This window comes from Phyllobates terribilis, unplaced genomic scaffold, assembly GCF_046119375.1.
Source record: "Phyllobates terribilis strain yellow unplaced genomic scaffold, ASM4611937v1 Scaffold_7__3_contigs__length_470593459, whole genome shotgun sequence".
In the NCBI taxonomy this organism is placed as follows: domain Eukaryota; kingdom Metazoa; phylum Chordata; class Amphibia; order Anura; family Dendrobatidae; genus Phyllobates; species Phyllobates terribilis.
Window position 1 is genome coordinate 148,560,187 of NW_027362767.1, and position 23,945 is coordinate 148,584,131.

The 23,945-nt window shown below is 46.9% G+C and overlaps 1 protein-coding gene across 2 annotated transcripts; it reads right to left on the reverse strand.

The window, feature by feature from the left end:
• Window positions 1–1,706: 1,706 nt before the first annotated feature.
• On the reverse strand, window positions 1,707–15,613 carry ANP32E (acidic nuclear phosphoprotein 32 family member E). 2 transcript variants are annotated; one of them, XM_073639425.1, is made up of 8 exons: window positions 15,304–15,613; window positions 8,784–8,933; window positions 7,960–8,082; window positions 7,195–7,360; window positions 6,835–6,983; window positions 6,265–6,334; window positions 5,602–5,793; window positions 1,707–5,380 (listed from the first exon to the last, which is right to left on the reverse strand). In XM_073639425.1, the coding sequence occupies exons 1-8, from the start codon at window positions 15,355–15,357 to the stop codon at window positions 5,307–5,309; spliced, it is 978 nt and encodes a 325-aa protein (XP_073495526.1). In that variant the 5' UTR covers window positions 15,358–15,613; the 3' UTR covers window positions 1,707–5,306. The 2 variants fall into 2 exon arrangements, with proteins under 2 accessions (XP_073495526.1, XP_073495527.1); XM_073639426.1 differs by lacking the exon at window positions 5,602–5,793 and having other exon boundaries at window positions 15,304–15,612.
• Window positions 15,614–23,945: the final 8,332 nt, after the last annotated feature.

The window sequence follows — 23,945 nt, forward strand, 5'->3', positions numbered from 1 at the left end:
AAAATCCAAGTGCGGTAAAATACCCAAAAAAAACCCCCAAAAAATAAGACCTTTAGCAATTTACTGCTTATTAAATTATCTCACCGTTCCCAAGATATTAACACTTGTTTACAGCTCGTTGCCTTGGAGACCGACTGCTGCCAGACTCCAGAACATGCACAGTGCTTACAAGCTCTTTTCTATTGAACTAGTAAGCACTGTTTTTAAAGTCAGGAAGCAAGTTGTTACCTCCTAACCCGGCCAGTTTAGTGCAGTGTGAATAAACTAGACAGCAGCAGCGGTCGGTCTCCTAGGCAATGAGTTGCAAACAAATGAAAAAAAATGTTAATATCTCAGCAATGGTTGTAAATTTTAAGAAGCAGTAAATTGTAAAATTGCTTGTTTCTATAAGCCGTATTCAACAATATCATATTTGAAAATGGAAATAAAAACACTTTAACCCCTGCTGACATGCTACATAATAATACGCCCCTGTGCCCTGGGACTTATGGACCAGGTACATATTACAGCAAAGCGATCGCGCTGCTGGGTGTCAGCCGATTCTGATAACCAACACCCGGCACTCAGTGGAAGGAGCAGTGCCTGCAACGCTCCCGGAACTTTAACCTGTGATCGCAGCATTTAGCAAGCGAGCAAAGGGACAGAAGCCCTTCTTGCTCTTGGATCAGAGACCCCTTGATGTCAGCGCGGGGTCCCGATTGATGCCATGGTGACCCGCTGTCGTCATGGGGTATCAGGGTGCTCAGGAGATATTGCAGAACAAATTTTGGGGTCCATTTTTTCTTGTTACCCTTGCGGGGAAAAAAATTGGGTCTAAAGTAACATTTTTGTGAAAAAAAGTTAAAATGTTCATGGTTTTCTTCCACATTCCAAAAATTCCTGTGAAGCACCTGAAGGATTAATACACTTCTTAAGGCTGTGTGCCCACTATGCGTTTTTTAAGCTTTTCCACAGCGGCAAAAACGGTTAAAAAAATGCTTGGTAGAAGGTCTGCCATGTTCCCCAATGATAATCCGCATGTGCTATGCACATGCTGCGGAGATTTCCGCTGCGGATTATCATTGCGGAAAAAAACGCAGCACTACCTATTTTGCGGAAGCGCTGCGTTTTCTCCGCCATTGACTTACATTACAACGCATGGAATCCGCATCACTGCATCTGCAGATACCATGTGTTTCAATGTGCGGATGGTACCCGGGTTTGGAGAAGATGAGACTCTCCTCCGGACACTGGTACCGTAGTACCTGTAAAAAAAAAAGAATAAAATATACATTATACTTACCTTCTGATGGCCCCCAGTGTCTTTAGTGATGCGTCCTGGCTCCCCGGCGGCTCGCGATGGTCTAAAAGGACCTTCCATGACGTCATTTAGTCATGTGACTAAAATGACGTCATGGCAGGTCCTTTTAATCCACCGCGAACTGCCGGTAAGCCAAAACGCATCGGATAAGGACACTGGGGGCCATCAGAAGGTAAGCATATTTATTTTTTACCATTCTTTTAAGGTCACACTATATAAATCCATGCCGGTCATTAACGTGCAAACAGCATTCAGGGGTCAAGGGGTTAAGTGATGGCAAGCAGTGGTGGAGGTCTCCTGATGTCCTCAGTTGCCTGAACTTTTGTAGACAGCGATTTGTCCCCGTGTTACTTCTTTAGCGATTCTTCAGATTTTTGAAGCGACAAGACACGAGTACGACACCAGGTAACACTGTTATGGCTTTATTCAAAAACAAAAAGTTGCACATTTAAGAGAATCCAAAAAGTAACTGATCACACTATATACATACTGCCATAAAAGAGTATCTCAAGTAGGACAAAGCCCTCTGTAAATATAAAACCCACCCTTATATATCTGCACAAAAATAAAAAAAGAAAACTTATATCTGAAAGGCTGATGTCAGGGACTCTAGAAGGTGTCGTCACCACCATGCGATAAAGTGGTCGACGTTTAACCACATAAGTTACTGGGGGTGAGATTTGGTTTCAGTAGAGACGGAACAGGATATAAGGGGCGAAAGCAGATGGCAGCCAGGCATCTGAGCCTTAAGGGGGCATGAACCTTAAGGGGGCATGTTAAAGTGGTCGTCTGCCTGAGCAGCACGGCTACAGATTTACCATTCAAGTAATTCACTGGGGGAGGAGACTTTACTAGTGAGCCCTTTACAGGGTAAATGTGGTTTTGCATAATTTTTCTGGCGTTTTTGTCACAAAAGCTATGGCAAGCAGGTTTCCTAAACAGGAGTATGACTGTGGGATCAGAATACACTGTTTGTTGTCGGTTACCATGGAGATGAATATTCTGAAAAGGAGCTGTAGATACAAAATAGTCTGATAAGGTCTAACCTTTTCCCACGCTTTTTTACGGCATTTACCGTATTTTGATTTTTTTCACTAATCGGACCTTAATGGACACGATACCTTTTTTTTTTATTTTAGAGTAGGGAAAAGCCAGATGATTTGAAGTGTAACTGTAGTTTTAATTTTTTTCCCATTAATCGATAATACATGTGAAAATGCAAAATTGTGACATCTTTGCCTCTTTCAGCCATCTCTCGAGGGGGAGGAGCTAGTGACGGCAAAAATTCTACTGCTCAGCATTCTATGGAGGGGGAGGAGCTAGAGACTGCAAACATTCTACTGCTCAGCATTCTATGGAGGGGGGGAGCTAGAGACAGCAAACATTCTACTGCTCAGCATTCTATGGAGGGGGGGGAGCTAGAGACTGCAAACATTCTACTGCTCAGCATTCTATGGAGGGGGAGGAGCTAGAGACAGCAAACATTCTACTGCTCAGCATTCTATGGAGGAGCTCGAGACAGCAAACATTCTACTGCTCAGCATTCTATGGAGGGGGGGGAGCTAGAGACAGCAAACATTCTACTGCTCAGCATTCTATGGAGGAGCTCGAGACAGCAAACATTCTACTGCTCAGCATTCTATGGAGGAGCTCGAGACTGCAAACATTCTTCTGCTCAGCATTCTATGGAGGGGGGGAGCTAGAGACTGCAAACATTCTACTGCTCAGCATTCTATGGAGGGGGAGGAGCTAGAGACTGCAAACATTCTACTGCTCAGCATTCTATGGAGGGGGAGGAGCTAGAGACGGCAAACATTCTACTGCTCAGCATTCTATGGAGGGGGAGGAGCTAGAGACTGCAAACATTCTACTGCTCAGCATTCTATGGAGGGGGGGAGCTAGAGACCTCAAACATTCTACTGCTCAGCATTCTATGGAGGGGGGGAGCTAGAGACCTCAAACATTCTACTGCTCAGCATTCTATGGAGGAGGAGGAGCTCGAGACGGCAAACATTCTACTGCTCAGCATTCTATGGAGGGGGAGGAGCTAGAGACGGCAAACATTCTACTGCTCAGCATTCTATGGAGGGGGAGGAGCTAGAGACAGCAAAAATTCTACTGCTCAGCATTCTATGGAGGGGGAGGAGCTAGAGACGGCAAACATTCTACTGCTCAGCATTCTATGGAGGGGGAGGAGCTAGAGACAGCAAAAATTCTACTGCTCAGCATTCTATGGAGGGGGAGGAGCTAGAGACGGCAAACATTCTACTGCTCAGCATTCTATGGAGGGGGAGGAGCTAGAGACAGCAAAAATTCTACTGCTCAGCATTCTATGGAGGGGGGGAGCTAGAGACTGCAAACATTCTACTGCTCAGCATTCTATGGAGGGGGAGGAGCTAGAGACGGCAAACATTCTACTGCTCAGCATTCTATGGAGGGGGAGGAGCTAGAGACTGCAAACATTCTACTGCTCAGCATTCTATGGAGGGGGAGGAGCTAGAGACTGCAAACATTCTACTGCTCAGCATTCTATGGAGGGGGGGAGCTAGAGACCTCAAACATTCTACTGCTCAGCATTCTATGGAGGGGGGGAGCTAGAGACCTCAAACATTCTACTGCTCAGCATTCTATGGAGGAGGAGCTAGAGACGGCAAACATTCTACTGCTCAGCATTCTATTGAGGGGGAGGAGCTAGAGACAGCAAACATTCTACAGCTCAGCATTCTATGGAGGAGGAGCTAGAGACAGCAAACATTCTACTGCTCAGCATTCTATTGAGGGGGAGGAGCTAGAGACAGCAAACATTCTACTGCTCAGCATTCTATGGAGGAGCTAGAGACAAAGCATTCTATGGAAATGACAGTTACACTTGCCTTATTTTTCACTGCGTATTTTTAATCCCTCAGGAGGACTTGCACCCGTTTGATCGCTTGTACTATAAATTGTGGTGCTCCAGTCATAGGCGGAGCTTCATAGGTGCACCAAGATGGCAACTCATTTAATCCTGGTAATCATGTTGCCGGAGAAGGTGAAATGATTGACAGCCGCATTTAAGTAGAGCGATTGCCTGGTGCAGGGATTTAAAAGCAGCCATCAGATCTGCTGTTAGCAGCAGATACCAGCTGTACAACACCTGCCCAGTATATGCTCGGTACAAGCCATACATACTGGTGCGTCATGGAAGGGGGTTAACAATTCCCTCTTGCCAAGTTGCCTCATCTTTCTATGTATAGGCATTAAAAGAATAAGCTATTTGCATAAAGGTGGACATAACCTTTAATTTAGGGGGTCCTGCTCTCAGAGCAATGGTAAAGATGTGCGAACAAGTGTCCCAGCGAAATGCTCATCTAAAGCCGCCATTTTTGGCTGCCGAACAGCTTCACAAAAATGATTGGTGCTAAAGAGGGCGGTCTGGGAAGTGGTCAGTTTTCCTCATTTTTACGCACCCATAAAACCTTGTATTGCTCCCTTCCCGCTCTAGTAATGGTCAATCATTTTAAGTCTCTCCAGGAGATTGCAAAACTACTGTCTGGGCATGCTGGGAGTTGTAGTTTTGCAACAGATGGAGAGCGCTGCTCTGGAGTACGGGGCTGGGTGTCTATATATGTATAGGATATATGACAGCTGCAGTTTTTTTTTTTTTGGGGGGGGGGGGGGGGGGGGGAATCACTTCACACTGATAGATAACCCGCTACTGAGTGCAGAGAAGCTCTCTGGGGTGAGGGTCACACGATGCATAAAAGGAAGGGAAGTTTTTAGATAATATTACTAGGATAAAAGGATCCTCACATATTTGGAATGATAAAAGGGGCACAAAAAAAAATAATAAAAAAAAAAAATCGTAAAACCACACCTTTTTCCTATAAAAAAAGTTACAAGTTAAATTCTGCCGGGACATCTATTGTACATGTAGAGACGTACAGATCTGCATTTTACACTCTATAAATCCGCAATCCTGGGGCTCAGAGAAAAGAGACTGGTCCTTAGCCTCCGGAAAAGCACCATCTCAATCCTCGTCTTCTTCCCCTTCATCTTCTGTGGCCCGTTTTCTTTTCTCTCCCCGTTCAACAGCTTCCTCTTCTGCAAAGAAAGAAAAATTAAACATATATATAAAAAAAAAAAAAAAAAAAAAAAAAAAAATTATATATATATATATATATATATATATATATATATATATATATATATATATATATATATATATATATATATATATATATATATATATATATATATATATATATATATACATATACATATACACATAAATATACACATATAAGATATAACTATACACACACCGATCAGCGGCTGCTGGCTCGCCAGTTGTACTTCCTCGGACCAGTTTTGGTAGGTACTAACCACCGCACACCGGGAACACCCCACCAGACCCGCCGTTTTGGAGATGCTCTCACCCAGTCGCATAGCCATCACAATTTGGCCCTTGTCAAAGTTGCTCAAGTCGCTCAGCTCCTTACGCTTGCTTATTTTTCCTGCTTCCAAAACAGCAACTTTAGGAACTGACTGCCTGAAACACCCCCCTCCACCCCATGCGTCCCAAAATTCACATCGGTCAGTGGTCTTAATGGCTGATCGGTGTGTGCATATATAGAAACCTAGATCTCAGATTCCTTCCCCCTATGACATAGGATACATATTTAATCATCCGGGGCCTCTACGACTTGGCATAAGGCAAAACTATTTGCAAGTACAGTCCCCCTCGTAGTCCACAGCAGTAACCAAAAGCATGTACGTGTACACCTTGTGATACTGCTGGCATCATCAGAGGTTCCATCTCTGAGCGGTGATGCCGGTAATACAGCACACGTGACTGCAGATTGCTGCCTGGTGTAAACAAGAAGCAGGCCTTTTGTAGGACCCATGCCTGAATCCAGCTTTGCTTACTATGGGTACCTTAGGCCCCCGGTAGTCAATCACTGATTAAAAATACTATGGCCTTTTACCTTCCTCTTCTTCCTCCTCCTCCTCTCCATCGCCACCATCTTCAACGTAATCATCGTCGTCCTCTTCATCCTGGACAGAAAGAACAAACAATTTGTTAAATGTAAAAGCACACTTTTTATTTTTTAGAGACAGCCTTCCAAAGGTTAAACGGATGGGGAGGGGGCAGATTCAGAGATGGACTCCTATACAAAACTTACAGGGGGAAAAAAAAAAAAAAGGCGGAGTACATGCAATTTACACGAAGCTCCTTGCACATTTCACAGCTGACATTTTTTTTTCTAAACTTTCATATCCGTCTTTCCCTTTGCTGAGCCTTTAGCTAAAATCTACTCTGCGAAGTCCACAACTATGGCTCAGGGAATAGATTAGCATTCACATTAGAGGCCTCATTCCAAAAAAAAGTGGATAAAATAGAGAAATAACTAGAAAATCAAGCAGACATTACTATAGTCAATGAAGCCAAGTGGAAATATGTAAAAAAATAAAATAAACAAATTCAGGTGTGAATGGAGCTTAACACGTCTCAGATATCCGCTATATATCTGCCCTTAGTCTGGTGCACGGCTTACGTGTATTTCTTCTTTCATCAGGTAGGAGAGGCCAACTTCTTCCTCATCCTCTCCTAGATCAGACTCGCCCTCCTCCTCCTCCTCGTCTTCCTCTTCATACTCCCCAGGAGGACCGGGTTCATCATCTTCATCCTCGTATTCCTCGCACTCTGCAAAAGCAAAAAGGCAAAGGCAAAATGAAGTCAATGCACAATATTCTAAATCGGTACGGGTTATACATGGGGGTCCACGGTGCCCAATGAATACTTCTGCAATACTGTAGGGAAACAAACTAATTCAGAACAGAGACCAAAACAGAAAAAAAAAAGCAGAATATTGGTGAATGCTGTGAGAACAGGGACATAAGATTTCACTACCAACCCTCAGCATCCTCCTCTTCAGAGTCAGGTGCTTCGTTGTCTTCCTGATCGAAGCCGTCCAGGTACGTGATCTGTGGAAGTTTCCGGAATATCTTGTCTCTGTAGTCTTCTAGGTTGGTAAGTTCACAGTTGAAGAGGTCCAAGCTCTTCAGGTTTTTAAGGTTTGTCTGCAAAATAACAAGACTTCATTATAAACTGCAAAACTGAAACATGGCGACCCTCGTGCCATTATCTGCCGATCTATAATATATCACTGGTTTATTTAAAGTCGCACTTTGCTGCACTGCCGTGACCTGAAGTCCCTTACCCTCCTGAACACTGGAGCTGATGGCAATACCACATTTTTTGTGCTCGTGCTCCAATAATTTGACCGAGGATCAGCAATCAACTATGGTTTTAAACCAGCAGAAGTGCCAACATCTAAAAAGGCATAAGCAGAGTGTAGTGATGGCCACTTACCCTCGTGTCTACAGCAGCGGTGTAAGGGCCCCACTTTATAAATGGCCACAAGTCCGATAAGTGAAACTTCCACTGATCGGACAATCGTGGTCAGTAACGCGTAGAGGGGACAGAGGGGACCCCCCCCCCCCAACTACTCCAACGGCCGGACCTTTAGCTCTCTGGGAAATAAGTCACCTTGGACTAGCTCGCTCACTGAGAACACAAGAGCGCCCATCAATCAAATGCTCCCGAGTGCGGGGGAGGGAAGATCGCTCAGCCGGCAGCAATCTAATGTATATGGGGGGAGCTCCGTGCTGTAAATTACCAGGGCTTCCACCGTGCTCAGGTCCTTAATCTTGTTACCGCTCAGGTTCAGGTAGGTGAGATTAGGACACCTTTCCGCTAATACGTCAAGCTCTCCAGAAATGCTGTTATCGCTGAGCTCCAACTAGGAGAAAAAATAATTGATAAAAATAAATTTATAAATACAGCAATTATTTTTCATATATTAGTATTTTATTTAATATACTTTATTTCATTTTTTCATACGTTTTACGTGTATTTTTAAACATTTCTAATACATCGTCAATATGAATATTACTATTCATTATCAATATTTCTATTATAGTTTTATTTTATTAATATTTTTTTATTATCATGGTTTCTATTCTATTTATTATTGGACATCGGCTGTCTTCGTAAATATCTAATTGTGGAAACTATGGCTGCTGATGAAAGTCAAGGGCGCGATACGATTGGGCATCTTGTATTTGGACAGGCCTACCTTTTCAGATGGGTGAAGGGCTGACATCTACATTGACAGGTACAACAGGAATAAAAGGGTTTTTGGGTAAACCGTAGCTGCGGCCAATGATCCCATTATGATCCGGATTGGACCAGCACCAATCACACACTGGTGGCAAATCTGGGAGATTCTGGAACCTCCCTTAGGGGCTGATACACGAGGATACAGTAAGTGGCACAGAGCAGTAATACACACCCGGATTGGGGGCAAACCCCCTAGAAGGTATAACGACGCAGAGGACATACAGCACTGTGCAGCCACAGAGGAGACAAGTGCATTTTGCCTCCCAGCGAGGGGTGGACGCTATGCTATTACACAACGGGTTTCTGGGACTCGTTACTTACTTTTCGGAGTTTTGACATCTGGGGGAGTTTTGCCAGAGAGGAGAGCTCTACGTTCGCCATACTAAGGAACTCCAGCTCTTTGAAACTATCGCTTAAGCCCTCGATCTCGCCATTGCTTGACCGGCAATTGTCTAGAACCAACTCTGCCACCTAGTAAAGAAAAGCAAAAATAAAAATTATAACTATATTTGTGCAAAACATCTTCAACAGTGACCTGATCTCAAAGTGCTGGGACTACAAAAACTTTTTTTTCCCCCAGAAATCGCACCACTCATGACTATGGTTGTCTGCATTATTGCAGCCCTGTTCCACTTGGTATAGGGCAGCTACAATACCAGATACACCATTGTAAGTTTACAGAGACGGGGTTAAGGCTCCTAGGAGAAACAGGGTGTCTCTCCCTGGATGTCGAGCACAGCAAGGATCCTGGGGAGAAGATCGGCATCTTCCGTCTTCTCCTTTACCAGCTACATGGCATTAAGTGAGGCGCCGCTGACGATGCTTCAGCAGTGATCACACAGGATCACCGGGCCTCTACCTCCATAGTGGAGCTGCTGGGACCTAGCAGATCCTGCTCAGCCCTGCCCAACGCCTGGCACAACAGGGGGACGTTTGTTCTTGTTACAGTGGAAAATAAATAAATAATAATCGAGAGATCTTGTTATTGTGTACTGGACAATTTATGCAAAAAAATTAACATCTGCACAAAAAATAATGTAAAATATAGTCAAATATTAAAAAAAAATGATAAACGATTAAAATAAAAATAAAGTAGTAAAAGTATAGAGTGCATGGTCATGGCAGCCATGCCACCACTGGTTGGTCGGATGACGTCCATCACGAGTGCCGACCCCACAGAGGCATTACTGGCGAACACGTGAAGCAGATTCATCTGATCGCTGGTAATTATGCCCTCGACAGATTTGTGGCCATAAGATACAGGGAAAATATATATTCTTGTACCGTGTTAGCCAGTAGATAGAAAAATATTTAGATTTCAGAGTCCTCAGTGGTTGGTACCTTTTAATGGCTAACTGAAAAGAGGCCGTAAGATCGCAGACGCTGCCTCCTCCTGCAGATGAAGGGTATTGCAGGAAGAAGAGAGGGTTTTGTGTGGTGTGACCTACATCCCAAAACATCTGCTGAGAGCAACAAGTCACTTGTGCTGGTGGCCGCTGACAGCCGGCAAGCGAGTGAGCGGGGGCTGCAAGATGATCACTTCCAACAGCAGCTGCCCAGCAAATGGGGGCAGCATTAAAAGATTACTCTACCTGAAGCAATAGCAGCTCCGAGCTGAAGACATCCCCTCACGCCAAGATGGCAGCAGCACAGATGAAGCAAATAACCGCTGATAAATAGGGGAGGTGCAGAAAGTCTGGGGAAGTGTCGCATTCATATGTTTCTGTTTTTACTTCAAGAGTCGTAACTTAATTTTTCGCCCAACATATCTGGTGTACGCTATAGACTGCGGTACTTACGCGCTGGAACACAATAGCACCAGTCAACTATGAAGCCCAGCATCCATTGCAGGCCCCGGCTGACATGTGATCGGGGCTAGTTTGACAACTGCCATGCTGGACGCCTTCAACGGTAACAGTTACTCTGTGATTCTGGATATGTAACAATGCAGGCACCTGCGCTGTACACAACAGCCTCAGCTCCCGAGTCTGCTACATAGTCAACGAAGTGGTTAGTACTGCAGCCTTGAGCTCTTCGGTCATGGGTTCAAATCCCACCAAGGACAACAACTGCAAGGAGTTTGTATGTTCTCCCCTTGTTTTAAGGGTTTCCTCTGGGTTCTCCAGTTTCCTCCCACACTCCAAAGACATACTGATAGGGTCATTGCCCAAGCGGTTAAAGGGATGTTCTTAAACACTGACTTAGTGGTATTGCAGCGTAGGAGCTTGTCCCCCAATGAAAATGATACCCTTTATGTAGAGATCCGACGTGCCAATGATTAGAAATTTAGTGTAGAATCCCTATGGAAAGCAGGTAGGAAGTGCACTAGGGGCGTGTCAATGCACTAACTGCTTCCCCTCAGTGCACTTGAGTTGCTTGATTTCCTATGACCGAATCATAGGGAAAAAAAACTTAATATTTGCTGAAAGGAAAAATCTATGAAATTTGCCTTCAACCAAGACCAATGTTTTTTTATTTTTGGAGTCAGGATCATTAATGCAAAATGTAGCTGCTTCCCCTAAAGAGTTGCAGAGTTACAACCCCCAGCATTGTGTCACCCCACAGCTGGTTGTGGTGCAGCAGCTGCCGGGAGAGCACAAGTCCAATTCTGTCTAGTCACACCAAACATAACCTGACACCGGGCCAAAAGGGGAGTAGTGTGAAGGCAGGCTGGGAGGTCAGATCAGACATGGACAGAGCCACACCAACAGGGCGTTCACTTCTAGCCGTGCCTGTATGTGAGCGAGAGCTTCACGCAGGCGTCTTATCTGTCAGTGGCCATTAGCTGGGCCCAAGCGAACAGGCATGATCTCCGCACATCATATTCAGGAGGAGAAAATAACTGCTGGGTCCTTAGTAGCTATTGTACTTTCTAACCTTCATACAATGACTCAGCCGCTGTCAAAACTGTCCCAAACTAGATGCAAAGTATCACGAAGAAAAAGTAAACTGCTCAACTCTCAGCGAGAACATTTGTAGAAGTGTCACAGCCTGCAATTCTCAGTAGAAGGCCATGGCCCCACTCTCAGTATTCAGTATTTTTCTCAGGAGTGGGTGATAAATGCAGAATTGGTGACTTGTTTCTATTATACCTTTTCTCTGATTGTTCCTCATCTGGTTTTGGCTCCCACTCCAGAAAAAATACTGACCGAATACTGATAGTGGGGACATGACTTAATTTAGATTGAAAAATTGCACAGATCTGAAAAGCGGAAAAAGAAAGTGTTTTTCTCTGGGGCAGGTGAACAAAAACTCTATAGTCTTCAGATAAGGTTTACACCATTGTTTATGTATAATTTTTAAACACAGACACCAAGGAAGATGCTTCAGGATGAAGACGGCCAGCGGCTAAAGGGCATGGGGTGCACGTGTCCCAATCGCCTGGTGTAAAGAGGAGATGTGATGCTGATAAGATGACAACCATCAAATCTACGAATGTTATGCCCCAGTTCGTCAGCACATGTTAACAAGTCAGTAAATAAACGAGGGTGTGTGTGTGTGTGTGTGGCGGGAGGGCGCATGTATATGCGGGGGTGTGGTGTGTATGTATGCGGGGGTGTGGTGTGTATATGCGGGGGTGTGGTGTGTATATGCGGGGGTGTGGTGTGTATATGCGGGAGGGGGGTGTGGTGTGTATGTATGCGGGGGGGGAGGGGGGTGTAGTGTGTATGTATGCGGGGGGGGGGAGGGGGGTGTGGTGTGTATGTATGCGGGGGGGGGGAGGGGGGTGTAGTGTGTATGTATGCGGGGGGGGGGAGGGGGGTGTGGTGTGTATGTATGCGGGGGGGGGAGGGGGGTGTGGTGTGTATGCATGCAGGGGGTGTGGTGTGTATATGCGGGGGTGTGGTGTGTATGTATGCGGGGGGGGGAGGGGGTGTGGTGTGTATGTATGCGGGGGGTGTGGTGTGTATGTGGGAGGGGGTGGGGTGTTTATGTATGCGGGGGTGTGTGTGTGTGTGGTGTGTATGTATGTGGGGGGGCAGTATATGCAGGGGTGTGGATGGTGTGTATGTATGTCGGGGGGGGGTGAGTATATGCGGCGGTGTGGTGTGTATGTATGCGGGGGGGGGGGGGGGTGAGTATATGCGGGGGTGTGGTGTGTATGTATGCGGGGGGGGTGAGTATATGCGGGGGTGTGGTGTGTATGTATGCGGGGGGGTGAGTATATGCGGGGGTGTGGTGTGTATGTATGCAGGAGGGGGGGGTGGTGGTGTGTATGTATGCGGGGGGTGAGTATATGCGGGGGTGTGGTGTGTATGTATGCGGGGGGGTGAGTATATGCGGGGGGTGGTGTGTAGTGTATGCAGGGGGGGTGGTGTGTATGCATGCGGGGGTGTGTGTGTGGTGGTGTGTATGCGGGGGGGGTGAGTATATGCAGGGGTGTGGTGTGTATGTATGCGGGAGGGCGTGGTGTGTATATGTATGCGGGCGGGTGAGTATATGCGGGGGGGTGGTGTGTATGCGGGGGGGGTGTGTGGTGTATATGTATGCGGGCGTGTGAGTATATGCGGGGGTGTGGTGTGTATGCGGGGGGGGGGTGTGGTGTGTATGCGGGAGGGGGGGCGTGGTGTGTATGCGGGAGGGGGGTGTGGTGTGTATATGCGGGGGTGTGGTGTGTATGTGGGAGGGGGGGTGTGGTGTGTATGCGGGAGGGGGGGTGTGGTGTGTATATGTATGCGGACGGGTGAGTATATGCGGGGGTGTGGTGTGTATGCGGGAGGGGTGTGTGGTGTGTATATGTATGCGGGGGGGTGTGGTGTGTATATGTATGCGGGCGGGTGAGTATATGCGGGGGTGTGGTGTGTATGCGGGAGGGGGGGTGTGGTGTGTATGCGGGAGGGGGGGTGTGGTGTGTATGCGGGAGGGGGGGGTGTGGTGTGTATGCGGGAGGGGGGGGTGTGGTGTGTATGCGGGAGGGGGGGGTGTGGTGTGTATGCGGGAGGGGGGGGTGTGGTGTGTATGCGGGAGGGGGGGGTGTGGTGTGTATGCGGGAGGGGGGGGTGTGGTGTGTATGCGGGAGGGGGGGGTGTGGTGTGTATGCGGGAGGGGGGGGTGTGGTGTGTATGCGGGAGGGGGGGGGTGTGGTGTGTATGCGGGAGGGGGGGGGTGTGGTGTGTATGCGGGAGGGGGGGGTGTGGTGTGTATGCGGGAGGGGGGGGTGTGGTGTGTATGCGGGAGGGGGGGTGTGGTGTGTATGCGGGAGGGGGGGGTGTGGTGTGTATGCGGGAGGGGGGGTGTGGTGTGTATGCGGGAGGGGGGGTGTGGTGTGTATGCGGGAGGGGGGGTGTGGTGTGTATGCGGGAGGGGGGGTGTGGTGTGTATGCGGGAGGGGGGGTGTGGTGTGTATGCGGGAGGGGGGGTGTGGTGTGTATGCGGGAGGGGGGGTGTGGTGTGTATGCGGGAGGGGGGGTGTGGTGTGTATGCGGGAGGGGGGGTGTGGTGTGTATGCGGGAGGGGGGGTGTGGTGTGTATGCGGGAGGGGGGGGTGTGGTGTGTATGCGGGAGGGGGGGGTGTGGTGTGTATGCGGGAGGGGGGGGTGTGGTGTGTATGCGGGAGGGGGGGGTGTGGTGTGTATGCGGGAGGGGGGGTGTGGTGTGTATGCGGGAGGGGGGGTGTGGTGTGTATGCGGGAGGGGGGGTGTGGTGTGTATGCGGGAGGGGGGGTGTGGTGTGTATGCGGGAGGGGGGGTGTGGTGTGTATGCGGGAGGGGGGGTGTGGTGTGTATGCGGGAGGGGGGGTGTGGTGTGTATGCGGGAGGGGGGGTGTGGTGTGTATGCGGGAGGGGGGGTGTGGTGTGTATGCGGGAGGGGGGGTGTGGTGTGTATGCGGGAGGGGGGGTGTGGTGTGTATGCGGGAGGGGGGGTGTGGTGTGTATGCGGGAGGGGGGGTGTGGTGTGTATGCGGGAGGGGGGGTGTGGTGTGTATGCGGGAGGGGGGGTGTGGTGTGTATGCGGGAGGGGGGGTGTGGTGTGTATGCGGGAGGGGGGGTGTGGTGTCTATGCGGGAGGGGGTGTGTGGTGTCTATGCGGGAGGGGGTGTGTGGTGTCTATGCGGGAGGGGGTGTGTGGTGTCTATGCGGGAGGGGGGGTGTGGTGTCTATGCGGGAGGGGGGGTGTGGTGTCTATGCGGGAGGGGGGGGGTGTGGTGTGTATGCGGGAGGGGGGTGTGGTGTGTATGCGGGAGGGGGGGTGTGGTGTGTATGCGGGAGGGGGGGTGTGGTGTGTATGCGGGAGGGGGGGTGTGGTGTGTATGCGGGAGGGGGGGTGTGGTGTGTATGCGGGAGGGGGGGTGTGGTGTGTATGCGGGAGGGGGGGTGTGGTGTGTATGCGGGAGGGGGTGTGTGGTGTGTATGCGGGAGGGGGGGTGTGGTGTGTATGCGGGAGGGGGGGGCTGAGTATATGCAGGGGTGTGTATTATATATACACAGATATACACCTGTCACTTCAGGCTGTTTAGGATGACACCCAACCCTTTCCCCACCTGACCCCTCCGTGCTCCCCCAGCCCCGGTCCTCCCGGCAGCCGTGCTCCCCCAGCCCCGGTCCTCCCGGCAGCCGTGCTCCCCCAGCCCCGGTCCTGCCGGCAGCCGTGCTCCCCCAGCCCCGGTCCTCCCGGCAGCCATGCTCCGGTGCCGCCTCTCCTTCTCTCCATGTGGAAACTTTGGCAGTAGCAGCAGCGCGCGGGAGAGGAGCCGCTCCACAGCCGGAGCCCGGACACGCTGGGAGGGAAACCCCGCTCCGGCCGCTGGGAGACATCACCCTGCACGGAGCGCTCCATTATTCCCCAGCAGAGGGGGGTCCAGTGTGTGTGTGTGTGTGTGTGACCCCTCCGGTGCTCCTACCTCAGCGGGTGATCTGTTCCTTAACTCCAGGGTGATGCGCTTCTTCATCTCCATTTTCCCGGGCCAACCTTCAGCGGGGGTCACGTCAGAGGAATAAAAAAACAAACTTTAGAAGCGGGAAAGTAACTCACGACGCACGTAAAGCGCAAAACGTGAAAAAGGCGAACGGTAAAGAGGCACGCGGCGCTCCGGTACAGGGCCCCCTGACCCCTCTCAGCAGGGCTCCCTTCTCTCTCAATGGCCGCTCACCAACTGAGACTCCATTACAGGGTACAGGCATCCCCTCACATTAGCAACGCCCCTCCTCACATTCCATTGGGCGACGGAGGCAATGTCTGCCACGCTATTGGCCAAAGAGAGTGTCATTTCAAAAACCAGCGAGGGGTCCCGCCCAACGCTTACGTTTATTGGCTGGAAGTGCGAGCGCAGTTAATTCCGATTGGCTACTGCTAAAGTCAGTCAAAGAAGATCTTGCGCGGCTGTTTGACCCAGGCGTCGCGTCTTTGTGTTTCTGACGCCTTCGCGCCCAATTTTAGGTCAGGAAACCATCCTGCGAAGCAGACGGCGCCTGTGCGCGGTTCAGTGAGGTGAAATTCAAGTGTGTGAGGAGATTATCCCTCATGGTCGCTGCTCCTTCTATATAGCGCACTTGTAAAAGTTTTTCTTTCAAATTTTCTACCATTTTTGTTATTTTCCAAATCCCCCCCCCCCCAAAAAGTAATATTTTTGCTGTTCGGCTTACACCCCTTCTCGCCACAGCCATATTTAGCTATTTTTCACCTTTAAATCCCCTAACTTTTCAGTCTGTCAGACTCGCCCACATGAGGCCTCAATTACATTTTCTGCTTCATTATTGCCTCGTTTTTGTCTTTTTTCACCTTTTTTTTCCATTTGCATCTTTATTAATGTCTATTTTATGTTTTTGCTCCTTTTTTTTATTAATATTCACCGTTGTAGACAGGATTTAAGGTTTTCCAGACATTTTTTGTCGCAATTTTTTTAAAAAAAAAGTTGCAAAATTTTTCCTCCCTTTTGAAGTGTTTTTACATAGATCTGATTTTTTTTGCCAAATTTTGATACGTTTTAATAAAACGTGACTTTTTTTGCTTAAAAAAAGGAAATAAACAGCATTTTTTTTAAATGCTAAATTCATTTGTTACCAAAAAAAAAAAAAATCATCGAAAACTACAAATCCATACTTTTCCGCAACCCCTAAACTTCTCATCCAAAATACTAAAGAGATTAGAGGCTGGCTGCAAATTTTTTCCTTAAAATTAGGACAGTGAACCTCGGCAATAACTAATCGCTATGATGATGTCACCACCGATCACCAGTGGTGTACGTTGAAGCTCATGGGCCCCAATGCAAAATCTCCAACGGGGCCCCAATGCAAAATCTCCAACGGGGCCCCAAATTATTGCAAGTCTTTAATAGTATTGGCCTTTCCAAATAGGCCACAGGGACTTTTTAGGCTCCAGGGCTCATGGGCCCCAAGGAAAAAGCTCCAACAGAGCCCCCAATTATTGCAAGTCTTTAATAGTATTGGTCGGTTGGGGACTCTTAGGCTCCTTGGCCCGGGTGTGATTGCAACCCCCTGCACCTAATTTTAGTTACTCCCTTGCTGATGGATCCACCCTTCCACCAGTCTATAGTTATACATTAACACTCTGATCAGGTTACCTGTACTGCATCTTGCTATCATTGTCCTACTCTACAGGGGACTTTGTCTGATGTACAATGTCAGCAGACTGACTGGAGACTTCATTCACTTACTTTCCTGCTTTCTTTACATGTCAAAAGATGTTTTTGGGAGTTAATTATGCACATGAGATGGCCTTGGTCAAAATAATGTATTGTATTGGCTAGCTATCCTGGCTCTCTACTGTACACAGGGGCTCTCTCTCTGTAGAAATGAGGCATTCTGGATCCTCAACTCCCATGACAAAGTTTGTGAAATAGAGTACATCGTTATGCTGAATACTGAGCTTAATAAAGGCTGTGTCCAACGACATCGGAAGTCAATAGGAGAATAGGATGTGGGCAAATTAACAATGAAGTCACAGGACAAGGTCTTCAAATCGAGGAACATTTCACCGGCAACAAAGACACGGCTTGTACATAGTTTGGTATTTTCTGTGGTAACGTATAGATACGAAACCTGGATGATAAAGAAACAAGACAGAAGAAGAATCAACGACTTTGAAATGTGGTGCTGGAGAAAGATGTTCGCATTACCATGGATGGCAAGAAGAACAAACCTATTATTTAGGGAACAAATCAAGCCAAACATGTCACTCAAAGCAATGATCACTAAGCTATGACTTGCCTACTTTGGACACATCATACTAAGAGAGCAATCACTGGAGAAGGACATCATGGTCGGAAAAATGGAAGGAAGAAGGCGAAGATGAAGACCAGCAACCCGATGGCTTGATACTATCAAGGTAACAACAGAGAAGACTGCTTTGCACACTCTTGGCATTCTCTTGATGAGCTTCAAGAGGTAGTCACCGGAAATGGTCTTCCAACAATCTTGAAGGAGTTCCCAGAGATGCTTAGCACTTGTTGGCCCTTTTGCCTTCACTCTGCGGTCCAGCTCACCCCAAACCATCTTGATTGGGTTCAGGTCTGGTGACTGTGGAGGCCAGGTCATCTGACGTAGCACCCCATCACTCTCCTTCTTGGTCAAATAGCCCTTACACAGCCTGGAGGTGTGTTTGGGGTCATTGTCTTGTTGAAAAATAAATGATGGTCCAACTAAACGCAAACCGGATGGAATAGCATGCCGCTGCTAGATGCTGTGGTAGCCATGCTGGTTCTGTATGCCTTCAATTTTGAATAAATCCCCAACAGTGTCACCAGCAAAGCCCCCCCACACCATCACACCTCCTCCTCCATGCTTCACGGTGGGAACCAGGCATGTAGAGTCCATCCGTTCACCTTTTCTGCATCGCACAAAGACACGGTGGTTGGAACCAAAGATCTCAAATTTGAAATTATCAGACCAAAGCACAGATTTCAACTGGTCTAATGTCCATTCCTTGTGTTCTTTAGCCCAAACAAGTCTCTTCTGCTTGTTGCCTTTGCCTGTCCTTAGCAGTGGTTTCCTAGCAGCTATTTTACCATGAAGGCCTGCTGCACAAAGTCTCCTCTTAACAGTTGTTGAAGAGATGTGTCTGCTGCTAGAACTCTGTGTGGCATTGACCTGGTCTCTAATCTGAGCTGCTGTTAACCTGCGATTTCTGAGGCTGGTGACTCGGATAAACTTATCCTCAGAAGCAGAGGTGACTCTTGGTCTTCCTTCCCTGGGGCAGTCCTCATGTGAGACAGTTTCTTTGTAGCGCTTGATGGTTTTTGCAACTGCATTTGGGGACACTTTCAAAGTTTGCCCAATTTTTCGCATTGACTGACCTTCATTTCTTAAAGTAATGATGGCCACTCGTTTTTCTTTACTTAGCTGCTTTTTTCTTGCCATAATACAAATTCTAACAGTCTATTCAGTAGGACTATCAGCTGGGTATCCACCAGACTTCTGCACAACACAACTGATGGTCCCAACCCCATTTATGAGGGAAGAAATCCCACTTATTAAACCTGACAGGGCACACCTGTGAAGTGAAAACCATTTCCGGTGACTACCTCTAGAAGCTAATCAAGAGAATGCCAAGAGTGTGCAAAGCAGTCATCAAAGCAAAAGGTGGCTACTTTGAAGAACCTATAATATAAGACATATTTTCAGTTGTTTCACACTTTTTTGTTAAGTATATAATTCCACATGTGTTAATTCATAGTTTTGATGCCTTCAGTGTGAATGTACAATTTTCATAGTCATGAAAATACAGAAAAATATTTAAATGAGAAGGTGTGTCCAAACTTTTGGTCTGTACTGTATATGTGATCCGTGTGATGGAGAAAACAGAGTTTTAAATACCTGGTCTGTAGGTAAGTAGTTTGAACAGCAAACTGGTGTGAATTGCTTCACTGACACACTAAAGGAAATTTTTAATGGAGGCCAGAAATGGCAGTATTTTCTGACAACGTATATGCGATCTGTGTGACGGAGAAAACACAGTTTTAAATAGCTGGATTTCTAGCGCTGTAATATGGAAAGGACCTGGCTGTATTTTGCTGTGCCAACAAGCAAATGGTGCAGAAAAACGGTGTTCTCTGGATTGCTTTTTAAGCAAATAATGAGGATTAAGATCCAAAGAAAAGTATTCCTGGCCCCTGAGACCTGGGCCTATGTATAGAAATATCTAACAGCAGCAGAAGGCAGAATTGGAATGGAGCCTCTTGTGCTATATGCACTACAGTCTGCTATATACACTGCCTGCCTATATACACTGCCTGCCTGATATCTCTGTAGATGGATTAGTCCTCAAAAGGACTGTTTGTTAAGATGGATTTGTGTAATGTACTTTTTTTCTCCCTACACTACCTAATACACAAGCAAATCTCTCCCTGACACAGCAGCAGCTCTCCCTACACTGCCTGATTCCGGAGTGATTGTGACGAGCATGGCGGCGCCAGGTCTGATATAGATGTGATGACGCTGTGCGGCTTGCAAATCACTATAATGCCACAACCAACATGGCTATGGCATTACAGTGAGTGGCAGGCAATCCCTGCATGTTGATTGGCGCTCTAAAGAGCGCCAAACATACAAGGAGGGGATCAGGGGATCCAAGCTCCCGCCGAGCAACCCCGGAAATGCTCGGCGAGCGCCGAGCATCTCGAGCAGTGAGATGCTCGGACGAGCACCGAGCAGTAGCGAGCATGCTCGCTCATCACTAGTCCTTATGTACAGTGGTGGCCAAAAGTATTGGCACCCCTGCAATTCTGTCAGATAATACTCAGTTTCTTTCTGAAAATGATTGCAATCACAATTTCTTTGGTATTATTATCTTCATTTAATTTGTCTTCAATGAAAAAACACAAAAGCGAATGAAGCAAAAATCAAATCATTGATCATTTCACACAAAACTCCAAAAATGTGCCAGACAAAAGTATTGGCACCCTCAGCCTAATACTTTGTTGCTCAACCTTTAGCCAAAATAACTGCGAACAACTGCTTCCGTAACCATCAATGAGTTTCTTACAATGCTCTGCTGGAATTGTAGACCATTCTTCTTTGGCAAACTGCTCCAGGTCCCTGATATTTGAAGGGTGCCTTCTCCAAACTGCCATTTTGAGATCTCTCCACAGGTGTTCTATGGGATTCAGGTCTGGACTCATTGCTGGCCACCTTAGAAGTCTCCAGTGCTTTCTCTCAAACCATTTTATAGTGCTTTTGGAAGTGTGTTTGGGTCATTGTCCTGCTGGAAGACCCATGACCTCTGAGGGAGACCCAGCTTTCTCACACTGGGCCATACATTATGCTGCAAAATTTGTTGGTAGTCTTCAGACTTCATAATGCCATGCACACGGTCAAGCAGTCCAGTGCCAGAGGCAGCAAAGCAACCACAAAACATCAGGGAACCTCCGCCATGTTTGACTGTAGGGACCGTGTTCTTTTCTTTGAATGCCTCTTTTTTTTTTTCCTGTACACTCTATGTTGATGCTTTTTCCCAAAAAGCTCTACTTTTGTCTCATCTGACCAGAGAACATTCTTCCAAAACGTTTTAGTCTTTCTCAGGTAAGTTTTGGCAAACTCCAGCCTGGCTTTTTTATGTCTCGGGGTAAGAAGTGGGGTCTTCCTGGGTATCCTACCATACAGTCCCTTTTCATTCAGATGCCGACGGATAGTACGGGTTGACACTGTTGAACCCTCGGACTGCAGGGCAGCTTGAACTTGTTTGGATGTTAGTCGAGGTTCTTTATCCACCATCTGCACAATCTTGCGTTGAAATCTCTCGTCAATTTTTCTTTTCCGTCCACATCTAGGGACGTTAGCCACAGTGCCATGGGCACATGCGCACGGAAGACACAGGAACATTCAGGTCTTTGGAGATGGACTTGTAGCCTTGAGATTGCTCATGCTTCCTCACAATTTGGTTTCTCAAGTCCTCAGACAGTTCTTTGGTCTTCTTTCTTTTCTCCATGCTCAATGTGGTACACACAAGGACACAGGACAGAGGTTGAGTCAACTTTAATCCATGTTAACTGGCTGCAAGTGTTATTTAGTTATTGCCAACACCTGTTAGGTGCCACAGGTAAGTTACAGGTGCTGTTAATTACACGAATTAGAGAGGCATCACATGATTTTTCAAACAGTGCCAATACTTTTGTCCACCCCCTTTTTTAGTTTTGGTGTGGAATTGTATCCAATTTGGCTTTAGGACAATTCTTTTTGTGTTTTTTCTTTGAAGACAAATTAAATGAAGATAATAATACCAAAGAATTTGTGATTGCAGTCATTTTCAGGAAGAAAATGAGTATTATCTGACAGAATTGCAGGTTTGCCAATACTTTTGGTCACCACTGTACCTTGGGAAGGAAATAGAAAAATGGAACCCAGAAACGCGGAATATCTAGGAAATTTCTTTCTTATTTAGAATCCCCTTTAACCCCTTAATAACATTTGACGTACTAATACGCGTCTGTGCCCTGGGACTTAAGAGCCAGACCCGTATTAGTACGTCATGGCGATCGCACGCGCACACAGGCTGTGCGGGCGCGATCGCCGCCGGGTGTCAGCTGATTGTCACAGCTGACACCCGGTACTATGTGCAGGGAGCGGTCCTGCACCGCTCCCAGCACATTAACCCCCGCTATGCTGCGATCAAAGTCGATCGAAATCGATCGCGGCATTGCGGGGGCAAGGGGAGGTGATCGGCGATACTCACCTCCTCTTCCGGCTTCCAGCGCAGACTGCAGCGGCTTCCCGGGTGTTGCCATGACGACCCGATGTCGTCATGACAACATCCGGGTCACCAGAGAGCAGGAAGATTGCTTGGACATGCGCAGTGCATCTCCAAGCAGTCTTAACACTGTGCACTTCTGACAGCCTGCATGGCATAGGGATGGTGCTCCATTCCTATGCCATGCAGGCGATCAGAAAAAAAAAAGTGAAAGTCCCAGAGTGGGACAAAGTAATAAGGTGTACAAACTGTCTGAAAGTGGAAAAAAAAAAAAAAAATGTGCAAAAATATTATAAAAAAATAAAAAAAATAATACACCAAAAATAAAAATATAATGTACCCATCAATAAATATTATTATAAAAAAATAAAAAAAAAACAATAAAAGTACACATATTTGGTATCGCCGCGTCCGGAACAGCCTGACCTATAAAACTGTCCCACTAGTTAACCCCTTCAGTGAACACGGTAAAAAAAAAAAAAAAAAAAACGCAGCAAAAAACAATGCTTTATCACCATACCGCCAAACAAAAAGTGGAATAACACGCGATCAAAAAGACGCATATAAATAAAAATGATACCGCTGAAAACGTCATCTCGTCCCACAAAAAACAAGCCGCCATACAGCTCCATCAGCCGAAAAATAAAAAAGTTTCAGCTCTCAGAATAAAGCGATGCTAAAAAATATTTTTTTCTATAAAATAGCTTTTATTGTGTATAAGCGCCAAAACATAGAAAAATGATACAAATGTGGTACCGCTGTAAACGTACTGACCCGAAGAATAAAGCTACCTCATCAATTTTACCACACGCGGAACAGAATAAAAAAAAAAAAAAAAAAAAAAACAATTCTTGAATTGTTGGTTTTTGTTTATTCTGCCTCCCAAAAATCGGAATAGAAAGCGATCAAAAAATGTCACGTGCCTGAAAATGGCACCAATAACAACGTCAAGTCATCCCGCAAAAAACGAGCCGTCACATGACTGTCTGCCAAAATCTGGAAAAATTATAGCTCTCAAAATATGGCGATGCAAAAACTAGATTTTACAAAAAATGCGTCTTTTAGTGTGTGACAGCTGTCAGTCATAAAAACCCCATATGATTCTGGCATTGCTGTAATCACACCGACCCGAAGAATAAAGTCGTCTAATCACTTATACCGCACAAGGAACGGCGTCAAAAATAAACTCTTGGGTTAGGATTGGGCTAGGGTTAGGGCTGGGTTTGGGGCTAGGGTTGTGCTGGGGCTAGGGTTGTGCTAGGGCTAGGGCTGGGGTTGGGATTTTTTTCAAAAGTAAGAAAAAAAGATGACGATATGGTGACTAGTGTTGAGAGCAAGTGCTCGCTACTTGAGTTTGCATCGGGTGCTCTGGTATGCATTGAGTATCGTGGGTATTTGAGTGACATGCTCGAGTCTCTGCCCCATATGCTTCGCGGCCAAAAAACTTTACGGGGATTGCCTGCCATGCACGAGCGATCCCCGCATGTTTTTTTTTGGGTGCCTAATAACCGTGAAACATGCGGAGCAGGGACTCGAGCATGTCACTCAAGCACACGCTGTACATGGTGCATACCTGAGTACCCGATGCAAACTCAAGTAGCGAGCACTTGCGCTCAAGAATAATGACAACTTATTCAATATGATGACCTAATGTAAACAAATTCTGTGCCGTACCTCTGGGTTCAAAATGTTCACTATACACCTTAATAAAATCCTTGAGGGGTATAGTTTCCAAAATGGGGACACTTGTGGGGGAGCTCCACTGTTTAGTCACATCACGGGCTCTCCAAACGCGACATGGTGTCCGCTAACAAATTGAATGGAAAATCGGCTCAAATTGTT